This window comes from Zingiber officinale, chromosome 8B (assembly GCF_018446385.1).
Source record: "Zingiber officinale cultivar Zhangliang chromosome 8B, Zo_v1.1, whole genome shotgun sequence".
Taxonomy (NCBI): domain Eukaryota; kingdom Viridiplantae; phylum Streptophyta; class Magnoliopsida; order Zingiberales; family Zingiberaceae; genus Zingiber; species Zingiber officinale.
Window position 1 is genome coordinate 89,188,898 of NC_056001.1, and position 12,645 is coordinate 89,201,542.

Here is a 12,645-nt window from a genome sequence, read left to right on the forward strand (position 1 = left end):
TCTATAGACTCCGTCTACTCCCAACAGTAACATCCTCTATCTCCTGTGTAACCACGGTATACTCCTACTGGTGACCGTGTGTCTCAAATATCTCCCAGAAGACAACCAAAATACACACTACTGATCTTCACATATAGATGTTCTCGTCGAAACATCTCTAGAACTATGCGAAGGTGGTGTACTTGACTCACCTCAGATCCGTAATAAATCACAATATCGTCAACAAAGACAATGGAAACCAATCCAAATATTCTAGGGATACCCAAATCATCGAGTCCATGATAACATCTAGGGCACCACAAGCACTAATGGTAAAACCAAGACACATAATGTCCGTATCACAGACATTCCTAACAATAAGATCCCCAACAATAAACAGATCTAATCACCAACGATATATAATCACCAAAGAATAGAACCTCCAGTGTGAGAGCAATGATCTATCACACGAAATACCACATATGTGGGAGCAACGCTCTACCACAAGAAATCCTCCATATGTGGGAGCAACGCTCCACCACAAATAATCCAAAATATGTATCCACAATAAATATGGGAGCAATGCTCCGCTACAAACAATCCGCAATATGTAGGAGCAACGCTCCACTACAAAACAATCCCTAAATATGTGGGAATCCAGCATATGTGGAAGCTACGCTCTACCACAAACGATCTATAACATATGGGAGCTACGCTCTACCACAACAATACATAAGTGCCCAAAGCACCTAACTATCTAGCTAGAGACTGCACGAGATCTCTCTACCACAGATCACTGTGGGTAGCCTAGAGTATAACCACTCAGTAAGCAAATCAAATCCATAGTCAACTCTATCATCCTCCTAGTGGGTCGGTCACCCACTAATGGGAGAATTAGTTGACAGGGTAAAACAACCAATATCATAATGTAGACATTTAACATTCTACATTTAACATAGGTAGAATCATCATGATGCTACCAACCATACATCTGACACATGTGCACACACAACATATGTATGATCGACATAATCCTCCAATTTGTACACACCAAAAATACTCACATCATAGGTATAAATCACTGTGATACCTCCAACAATGTATACCGAACCCGTGTGCATATATCATCGTAGGTAAAATCAACAATACCCCTCAAACAACACTCAAATGACAAATATACACATATGTCAAGAGTATAATCAACATATACTTCCAATAAGGCATATTAAGCCCAGGTGCACTCACAAATCACACATAATCAACAAGATACCTCAGATACCACACCAAACACATATGTACATATCACAACATCGATGTAATCGACAAGATACTTCCAACATGACACTCACACTCATGTACACATACCACGACACAGATTTAAATCGATAAGATACCTCCAACATGTCAATCAGGCACGTACAGCTAATTAAATAGCTATTATCCACAAGGAACCTACAATAACCACATCAAAATGGGAATACCCACACTATCTGCAAATGAACTATCCATCATAGAATTCCTTCAACTCATAACAATCATATCTACACACCACATAAATATGCATATTCAACATATTTTAAATCCAATCTACCACACAAACCCTACGCCACATTCTAAGTTATCCTACAAGATACATACAGTCTAAATTTAAGGTACCCACGGAATAGGATAAATCAATCCTCTAAAGACTGACCAAAATCGACAATGATATATGATTAACTCAGTCTTTTCCACGTCAGTACAAAACCTGTACTCAAATGTGCTCTAGATACTAAACTAAGCACAAACAACCCAAAGATCAGCATCTCCATAAAAATAGGGTATGATGGTCCTCTACTGATCTGTCCAACAAAACTAAATCGGCCATCTACCAACTGATCAAGATTACATTAATCCCCTTCAAGCAACTATGGTAAATCAAACTTCTACTGACCGATCTCACAAGAGTAGATCAATTATCTACTAATGAAATTAACTAAGATAACATGGTATACTACTGGCTAGGTCAACATAAAGATATAAATACTATCCACTACCCAGCTATTAAAAGCAGAGGCTGGTATGTGCCTCAATCTTCTAATCAACTCATCATAACAGAAGTAAAACTACTGGGGGTATGATATGTAAAATCACCAAAGCCTATAATCCTTAATCTCTATTAAGGTCAATCAAGATCAGTGGCTAACTCATCACATGTAATATACGCTACAACAACCCGACAGGTACTAATAAAGTATGCTAACACAGGTGATAAACTGTAATAGTCAACAGGGTATATACTAACAGAAGGGTAGGATAACAGTATATACTAACATACCTCCTATAGCTTGGAGATGTCCTGCTGCTGCCAGGTCCCAAAACCCGAAAAAATCACATCGAGAAGACCAAAACACGAAATCCGAAACACCGGGAATAAGACTCGTAAGTCGATCTCTGATACCAAATAAATTGATATCAGATAAATCTCGAAAATCCAGAACACATAGCAAGTATCGTATACCTGCTCTGATACCACTAAATTGTCACGCCCCGGAGGAGTCTCTGTCCGAAGAAATTTCGGCAGCATCTCCCCTGTACGGCGGACAATCTGAAACTTTTCTACAAGCACTATATACCTCAGCCACATGCGGCTGGAATAATAACAAATAAAGAAAATAAACACCACGCAGTTAATATCAAATTCAGCCTCTGGCTGACACAACCACGCAGTTAAAAATAAAGCAGCGACTCAGTACAAACCAAAACACAAAACCTGCTAGCCGGCTAGGCTTACACAACCAACAACAAATACAAAATACCACATAACAACATCAACACTCCAAAAATAAAACCAGAGTACAGAGCTAAACAAACTGATACATAAAACAAACAAAACATACGTGAAACCGATAAGTCTTCTGATGTGACGTGGGGACCAGCAGACAGGATGCTCCAAGCGACACCATAAATAACCTGGTACCTGAAAAGATAGTGTCAACGGGGGTGAGTTCAACAACTCAGCGAATACCAATGGACATGAGTAGTAAGATATATCTAACAGCAACAAACATGGAATACAACTTCCTAATCATATATAGGGAATACGCAAAACTGAAAGGTAACTGAGGAAGCTGTACTCACCAGGAACTCCTATCCAGACAAAAAGGTCGTCAAACCGAAAGTGTCAATAATCCTGTATGCAGGTCAAAAGTATGTATCCAACCAAAATGCAGCAACCAAATGCAGCAAACACAATCATAAGAATATAAATGCATCAATGCATATGATGCTAATGATGCGTCCTGGTCACCCCTGACGCCAGTCAGTCATCTCACACACAAATGGTGAGACCGAGTGGGTAGGGCTGTGACAACCGTGCACTCTGTCGTCACTGCTCCTGATGAGTGACCGAGTGGACGGGATGCTGTCGGAGTACTCCTGTCCTGTGACCCCAAATCATAAATGGGGGAGCTCAATGCTCTCAACTCCCGGTACACGATGACGGGGAGGTATCTCTGCCGGCTACCACGCTGAGTCACCTGACCAACGGAGCCAAACAGAGTCCACCGTCTGCCGGCTACTACGCTGCTACACTACATGCCAGCGGAGCCAAACAGAGCGGAACTGTCTGCCGGCTACCACGTTGAGTTATATGACCAACGGAGCCAAACAGCAGAACCGCCACACACCTGCCTGATATACCACTAAACCATGAGTGGGGGTGTGTGCAGTACATGTAACTGGCGATGGGCTCAACCATAGTGGAGACGACAATCGCACAGCATGCAATCATGATGCATGTCACTATGCATAACAAAAACTGATCAACATAACCATATCCATATATAAAAAATGGGTACTACAGTATCAGTAGGTCAATCCACGGATCTAGGGCATACAGGTCCTCTATGGTATAGCAACCTAGATCCTAAACATATCTCCTTCCATAACATATGTACCAACAATATGCACATATCAAGAATCAAGGTCTAGGTACACGAATCATATATGATATACAAATAGAGGTACACAAGCCAGACATGGCATAAAACCTAAGTATCAGATAATCTAGATACACCTGCCAGAAATAAAATCCAGAACCTAGTCCTAACCTCAGTAGAGCATGGTATGTCACTTACTCTAGGAACTAAGGTACTCATGGTAATAAAGTACTCATGGCAATAAGATACTCATGGTAACAAATCACGAGATATAAGCACGAATACATAACAAGCGATAAACCTAACATGCTATGGATATCAAACAGTGACATACCAAAGACGAACATGTTCATTGCTTGCAGCTATAAAGTACTAAGCATATCCAAATGACGATATCATAAAAGATAAGTCAAGAGGTACCCGCCTCCGATATAGATCGAATCGAACCAATCCGATGTCGAGACGCCCAATCTCGAATCACAGTCCTGTAACAACATGATATACGGATTTAGCTAATTACATATAAATTAATTAGCTAAATCATATCCCCGAGAAGTTAACCTAAATCCAAATCCAATTATATATGTATTAATTCATACCTAAAACAACATGTATCAAGAGCGTGCCAACTCAATCCATACACCAAAACCCTTACCTCAATATACAGTCGTGCTTTTGTTGCTGGAACAAGAAAATGCTATAGAGTTTGCTACCGAAACCATAAACTCCCCACCGTACACAATTCCTCAATTCAGCCGCTGCTGGAATCAATAAATCACTCAGAAACCCTAGGTCAGCGCTGGAAATTGTGAAGCTGAGCCTGTGGTATCCAAACAAAATCTCAAATTTTCTACTAAGTAACCCCTTACCTTCATGATCGCAGTTAGGGCACCGGGTCGAGTATTAGGCACAGTGTGAAGATGGCCAGCGCTGGTCCCGTACGGTGGGTCGTGAGCATAGGGAGGAGAGGGAGTCGGCTGGCTATGACCCAAACTAGGGCACAGGAAATCGGCCGGAAATGAGAGCTCGGGTGGCTAGTGATCGGCCGCGACGACTGTGGCGTCGGGAGTGGGGCGTCGATGCTAGGGGCAGAGGGGAGTCTCGGCTGTGGCGACAACAACAGCGCTAGAGCTCAGATGCCGGAGATCAGGGTCGGCGTCGCGTCGGCCAGAGGAGAGAAAGAGGGCGTCGGGGGCGCTAGGGCACGGCGACGGCGCTGGATTCTTGTGGCCGGTGATCGGCGCACGGCTCGGCATGGATGAGGAGGAAGATCAGGCTCGGAGAAGAGGAGGAGACGGCTAGTAACGGCGCAGAGGTTAGGGCAAGGAGAGGCGCGAGTGGTTTCGGGGAGAAAAGCAGAGGAAACGGCGAAAAATGAAGGAGAAGGAAAATTAAATAAAGGAAAAGAAATAAGAAAAAAAAAATTCAACTTTTCCTCATTTAAATGGGGTAGCCAAAACAGGCTTTTACCCGGGCCCCGTTTCTATCCCCGTAAACTCGTCCATACGGTATCCGAAAAATTCCTGAAAAATTTCCAAAAATTCCGGAAAATTCCTTTATTCATATTCGTCTATTTTCCGGTATTTTACACCAGCCAAGAGTTACTCAACGCCGGCTGAAGCCTCATTGAGTCGTGCCTTGCTCCGATTAACGCCGACTTTGATTGACATGTCCACTACAACAAATATAATTTTTCGCAGCGCATCATCAACGACGTGCGATTAGAGCACGCTATTAATTATAATAGTTTTTATGGCGCACCCAATTATATGCGCTGCGGATAATATAATATTTATACAAACGATAACGTGCAAAAATAATATGTTATCAATAAATTTTTCTACGGTTTACAGAGTGCGCTGTTAAAATTTAATATTAACCGCGTGTGAAATATACTATTAATACTTATTATACAATATAAATGATGGTGTGAAAAACATATGTCGTCAATAAATATTATAAAATATTAACAATGTACTTGTGGGTTGTTAATAATTTTTAAAAATTTAAGAATTTTTAAATCCCTAAACTGCCGCATCTAATTATGTCTGCCAAAACATCTGTTTGTCAAAACCCTTCGTCAAATTTTTTCCGCCCAAACATTTCGCCGAACCAACAAAACCCTTGGCAAACTTAAACTCCCTCACCGAAATCTATCTACCGTCGAACCAAAACCCTCTTCGATCCCTAAACTCCGTCCACCGAAATCTTTCTACCGCCGAACCAAAACCTTCGATCGTCAAGCAGTAGATCCCAACGCTGAGGTGATCGACCAGTCTCTTCGCTTCCTTCGCCCGGCGCTTAGGAGACCTCTCTCACTGGTGCGACTACCTCCCGTATGATTCTGCGGCTACCACTGGTAACGTCTAGTATACTGTTGTGACCCTTCTCTAAATCCCTAATCTTCTTCTCTTTCTTCCTCCCGTATGCTGTTGCGACTGCCAGTGGTGTTGTCTGCCAGTTTGATTGTGTCGCGCGGCCGCTACAGCTGCCTTGCCTAGAAGAATCACAAATCCCGCTCGTCGCTATAGGGTTTTTGATCTCACTATCTGAGAAGTCGCCAAGGAACCTAAGCGTGTGTAATCGCCAGTCCATTTTTTTCATTTTGCCCCATTTTGGTGCTTTTTTTCCTCCATATTTACAGGTTGGCTAGATTTCTCAGATTCATTGGTCTAGCATAATGGCGGCAAGTAGAGTTTCTATTTTTTTTTATTCTTTGTAATAATAGTTGCGGTTGTTTATGATAATATCTCCCTCTTTTTTTTTATCTTATCCTCTGGTTATTATTGTCTGTTCAGAATGCGAGATTACTTACAGATGAAGCTACCGAGGAGAAAGGAGATCGTGTGAGAATGCTATATATTTGATTTAATTAGTAGAAAAAAATTAGTTAAACTAACACTAGTCTCAATTTATGTGATCGAGCTTACTCTACAGTTCTGATATGTTTTTTTTAATGTTTTCCTATATGCTTAGGAATCTCAGATTGAGTTTGATTATAGGTTCTATCAAATTTTAGATTTTTTTGCATTTTAAATTTAGTAAAATTAGCATCTTTTGTCTTATTTCCTCAGTCAATAATTACATGGTTTATTGTTATTGTAGTAATAACTCTGCATATTTTAGTGGAACTATGTTGATGAGGATGGAAACCTTTTTCCGAATAGCTCCTGCAACCAAGCGTGTGATGTTAAGTTTTTTGGCATTATCATTACTAGATGAGCATATTAAACCTCAGGACAACGTCAAATCTATTTACTTTTTACTCATTAATTGATAGAAGTTGGAAGCATGATTACTTGTTCGAGACTAGAGAAGATCAATTCTCTGTATGTGTAAATTCATATAATCTTTTTAACAAAACTATTCTTTTGTTGATGGCTTAACTTTTGATGTTATGCAGGAATCATTTGTTGGTGCTATGGCAATTGCGAATCTAGTCAAGACAACTTTTAAATTTGAGAATGTCCTAATGTAGGGTGATCTTGTCGGGAAGCTGAGAGGACGGACCTGTCGGCTAGTGAAAATACTGAAGAAGTATGACAAGAGAACAGGAGCACTTATTAGGCAGCCCTTCATCGAAAAGGTGCTGCAGCAGCCATTCTTTACAACTGATCTCCTATGCAAACTCGTGATGGAGTGTATGGCTATGCTCGACCACCTCTTCCCCAGCAACAACCTGTCAATTTCAGCAGAATGCGACGGACAAAATGGAGTGCCAAAGCCGGCACAATCAGGTGGGAGGGTTCCGGAGTTGGAGGAGATTAAATATATGCAGAGCTTATACATGAAGAGCATTGTAGCAGCGCTGCGGTCCTTGAAACAGATTAGGAGCAAAAGTTCAACAGTCAAAACAGATTAGAAAATCTCGTGTTATATTGTTCTACCTTTGTTTTAATAGTGTTATCATTTTGTTGGTTGCTTATGAAATTTTGTTGGTTGCTTATGAAATTTCTTCATAATGTTATAAATATTATTTTTGAATGTTAGAAAATTATATATTAAATTTTATTTTGAAATTTAGTATTTTGAATGATTTATAATATTGGAAAATTATGTATTAATTTTTTTATTTTTTATCTAAAAAAGACAACGGTTTTTCACCGTTGTCGTAGATAGTTTAAAACTGTTGTTGAAGACCCTGTTATTAACGGTAGACGCTCAAAGACAACGGTGAAAAACTGTTGTCTTTGAAGGAAAAGACAACGGTTTTTCACCGTTGTAAAACTGTTGTCTTTGCCTTCAAAGACAACGGTTAAAAACTGTTGTCTTTGGGTACCCCTTTTAACAACACGGCCTTTAACAACAGTCCGAAAGAGGCTACGACAACGGTGAAAAACCGTTGTTGTTAAGCTTTTTTCTTGTATTGCAGAACCTGGAGTGTAGATACAGATGTCATTAATCATGTCCGCAATTCATTGCAGGGTTCCAGGAAACCCGGCAACTAAATGAAAATTAAAACACTGTCTACATGGGCACTACTGTAAAAATGGTAGCTGTTGCAGTGGGAAATGTTTATCTTTTGATAAGAATAAAACATGGATTTTTGAGTAATTGTCTTTACGCACCAAGTTTAGAAAGAACTAGTTTTTAGTTTCTAAACTATTCAAAGAACTTGATATTCTGCCTCTTTTAATAACAAAGTTGTTATTAAGAAAAAGAGGGAAGTTATCTATTCTGGTACGTTGGTTGGCAATTTATAAATCCAATAACTCTCACGATGCAACAAATGGAAATTAGTAACACATCTTCTAACTTTAAGAGAAAGTAACCTTCGAAAATGAACCAATTATATCTTTGGCTTCTAAGGCTATGTTATATTAACTTGAGTAGGATTCATTGGTAGCTGATGAACTTTTGGGTTCATTAGTAGTGGAAATCTTTCCGACATGTGAGTCTTACTTGGAAGGAAAAATAACCAAGAAGCTTTTAAGTTTAAGGGGTATGGAGTCAAAGATATATTGGAACTGGTTCATTTTGATTTGTGTGATCCTATGAGCATCCAGGCAAGAGGTTGTTTCAAATATTTCATCTATTTTATAGACAACTATTTGAGATACGGATATATTTACTTGATGTGCTGCAAGTCTAAGTGCTTTGATTAGTTCAAAGAGTACGAGGCTGATGTGGAGAAACGACAAAGTAAAAGTATCAAGACACTACTGTAAGATCGTAGTGGCAAGTACCTCTTGGGAGAATTTAGGAGTCATTTATCAGAAGTAGGGATTCAATCCAAACTAACTGCACCTGGTACACTCCAACAGAATGGTGTAGGAAAAGGAAGGTATAGGACTCTTATGGAAATAAGTAGATTGATGAGTTATTAAGAATATTATCAAAATCATTTTAAGGATATACTCTGGAAACGGGAGTGAATATAGTACCTTCTAAGTCAGAACTCTCTTCTCATATAGAATTGCTGAATAGGCGTAAGCCTATTTCGAAGCATATTCGGATTCGGGTAGTCCAGCACATATGCAGAAGAGAGACAATGATAAGTTGGATAGGAATTCACTTGTTTGTGGGTTATCCTAGTAAAATGAAAGTAGGTTTATAGTCTTAAAAATTAGAAGGTCATTGTTAGCATTAATGACCGATTTTTAGAAAAGGACTATGTAATAAGCCATGTGCCTATTTGTTCTTAAGGAAATAATAAAAGGCATGTCTAATCTAGTACCAACTGTACAAGATGAGATACCACAAGGAAACTGCAACACGTATCACAAATGATACACAATTGCAGAAAGTGTCTTGTCGTAGTGGGAGGGTTGTTAGGCAACCTAAAAAGATTCATGTTTTGGGAGAGTTTTTGGACTCGATCCCTGGAGGACATGGACCTGATCTTCGGACATATGACGAAACACTCCAAGATAAAGATGCAACATCTTGGCAAAGAGTAATGAATAACAGAATTAGAATATATGTATTCTAATAAAATCTGGAAGCTTGTAGAACCACCAAATGGTGTAAAAGCCTTTGGGTGTAAAAAGGTCTATAATAGGAAAAGAGGGATAGAAAGGAAGGTAGTAACTTTCAAAGCAAGGCTTGATGAAAAAGGAAACTTTTTCACTGGTAGTCATGCTTAAGTCTATCCGGATTCTTTTATCTATTTGGCAAGTGGATGTCAAGACAGCATTCCTTAATGGAAGTCTTGATGAAAGCATCCATATAAAGCAACCAGAAGGGTTCATTGCAAAGGGCTAAGAGCATCTTGTGTGCAAGCTCAATCAGTATATGGACTGAGGCAAAGCTTCAAGGTCTTGGAACATCCGGTTTATCAAAGTAATCCAGACCTATGGATTTATTGAGTAAACGGATAAGTCTTGTGTATACAAAAGGTGTGATGGAAACGTGGTAGTATTTCTTGTACTATACGTAGATAACATTTTTGGTAGTTGGAAACAATATCAAAATGTTGTCAGAAGTAAGGGTATGGTTGTCCAAATAATTCGATATAAAGGACTTGGGAGAATGTATATATTTTTGAGATCAAAGTAATAAGGGATTGAAAGAAAAAATATATTTTACTTATCCCAAGCTTGATACATCGGAAAATCCTTGCTCGTTTTAAGCATGCAAAACTCCTCGAAAGGTTTCTTACCTTTTAAGCATGGAGTGTCTTTATCTAAAGAGATGTCTCCGATGACATCAAAGGAGATTGAGGACATGTAGGCAGTTCTTTATACTTCAGCAGTTAGACAACCTAATGTATGCTATGCACGAGATCAGAAATCTGTTTTACCAAGGGCATAGTTAGCAGATATCAAAGTAACCCTAGACAATGACATTGGACTGCAGTAAAGCATATATTAAAGTACCTTAGAGGCGCTAGAGATTATATGCCAGCTTACAAGGCAGTTAATTTGGTCCCTGTGGGTTACACGGATTTTGACTTCCAATCGGATAGGGACAATAATAAGTCGACCTCGGGGTTTTGTGTTTACTTTAGGAGGAAAAGTCATAACTATGGAAGAGTAATAAGCATAGGTGTTTTTCTGGACTCCACCATAGAAGTTGAGTATATGGCAAGCCTCTGAGGTAGCCATAAAAGCTGAATGACTTAATTACCTCAAGATAGACTTAGATATGATTTCTAGTTTGTCCAAAGATTGTTACAATTTATTGTAATAATAATGGTGCAGTAACAAACTCGAAGAAACCATGAGTCTATAAAGCAAGTAAACACAATAGAGCGCAAGTACTACCCAATACGAGAAATTATTGTCGCCTATATTGCATCAGATGATAACCTAAGGTCCTTAAGGCAAGAGCTTTTTGAAAGGCATGGGAATCAGATGTATGGCAGCAGATATGACAGCTTAGTCTTTTAGTATAAGTGGGAGATTGTTAGAGTGTATACTAAAAGCCTAGCTTTTGGTATAAATATTTATCTAGAAATAAGAATCACATTGGTCAAATGTCTACATTTATGATAAATGTAGTTGCTCAATTAATTTATATTGTAGATAACATGGTGTGTGGTGTCACACACAGAAGATCATGTTATTGGTTCCTTATAAATTATAAACAGTAGCTCACGACCAAGATGGAAAGAAACAAACCATTAGAAGGTCGTAGTGTAATTAGGTATTAGTTTATCTTAACTATATAATTACACTAGTACACTTAGAGTGTATTGAGTAGGACCATTTGAGGTAGTTCCTTTTATACTGACTTTATGAAGGAACAAAGACCTCAGTTATTATGGAAGTGTGTGCTCTTAATCCTAATATAATAACAAGCACATATATTTGATATTTATTTCTTTAATTTATCAATGGGTGAGATTTAGTTCGATGAATCAATAAGCCCAATAAGTTGGGAAATGATATCACTTATAGTGTGTGTTGTTGATTATAGAAGGAAACTGTGTCCTAGTAATCTAGGTTGAGAATGTCCCCAAGAGGAGCTCATAAGGATTGTCATGTTAAACCCTGCAGGTGGACTTAGTCCGACATGATGATGAAGTTGAGTGGTACTACTCTTGGAGCTAGATATTAATTAAGTGAGTTGTCAGTAACTTACTTAATTAGTGGACATTTGTTATCTTAAACACAGGGAGACTAACACACTCATAATAAGAAGGAGCCCAAAATGTAATTTGGGATTGGTGCGGTATTTCAATAATAGTTCTTTAGTGGAATGAATTATTATTGATGAAATTAAGTTGTGTGTTCGGGGCGAACACGGGATGCTTAATTTCATCGGGAGACCAAAACCAATTTCTCCTCTCGGTCCCTATCGTAGCCTCTAGTATATAGAGATTTATACCCACCGCATACCCACCTTCTTACCCATCCAATGGGGCCGGCCAAGCTAGCTTGGAACCCAAGATAGGGCCGGCCAAAGCTTGGGTCCCAAGCTTAGGTGGTCGGCCACTAGAATATTAAAAAGGATTTTTATTAAAATTATTTCTTATGTGGATATCATGTTTTAAAAGAGAGTTTAAAAATTAAAAATTTCCTTTTATAGCTTTCTACAAAAGATTAAGAGAAGAGATTAATCTCTTTCCTTATTTGTAGTTTAAAAGGATGGTTTTAATTTTTGGTAAAAACTTTCCTTATTTGTAAATCATCTACATGTTTAAAAGAGAGTTTAAAATTTCAAATCTTTCCTTATTTGTTGATTAAAGGAGGATTTTAAATTTTAAGAAAACTTTCCTTTTTAACCATGTTCATGATTTAAAAGAAAGTTTAAAAATTAATAATTCTCTTTTATTAGTTTCTACAAAAGATTAAGAAAAGAC

The 12,645-nt window shown here is 38.6% G+C and overlaps 1 protein-coding gene across 1 annotated transcript; it reads left to right on the forward strand.

Moving 5' to 3' along the window:
• Positions 1-6,579: 6,579 nt before the first annotated feature.
• LOC122014020 (SPX domain-containing protein 1-like) lies at positions 6,580-7,761 on the forward strand. The gene is made up of 4 exons (XM_042570218.1): positions 6,580-6,585; positions 6,698-6,745; positions 7,303-7,323; positions 7,378-7,761. Exons 1-4 carry the CDS (start codon positions 6,580-6,582, stop codon positions 7,759-7,761), a joined length of 459 nt encoding a protein of 152 aa, XP_042426152.1.
• The last annotated feature ends 4,884 nt before the right edge of the window (positions 7,762-12,645 follow it).

What these genes read in the sequence shown, in the direction of transcription:
- LOC122014020 (XM_042570218.1), top strand. An exon ending in CCGAGGAGAAAGGAGATCGT is followed by an intron (nt 6,746 to 7,302) that starts GTGAGAATGCTA and finishes GATGTTATGCAG; the next exon opens with GAATCATTTGTTGGTGCTAT. An exon ending in AATCATTTGTTGGTGCTATG is followed by an intron (nt 7,324 to 7,377) that starts GCAATTGCGAAT and finishes GTCCTAATGTAG; the next exon opens with GGTGATCTTGTCGGGAAGCT.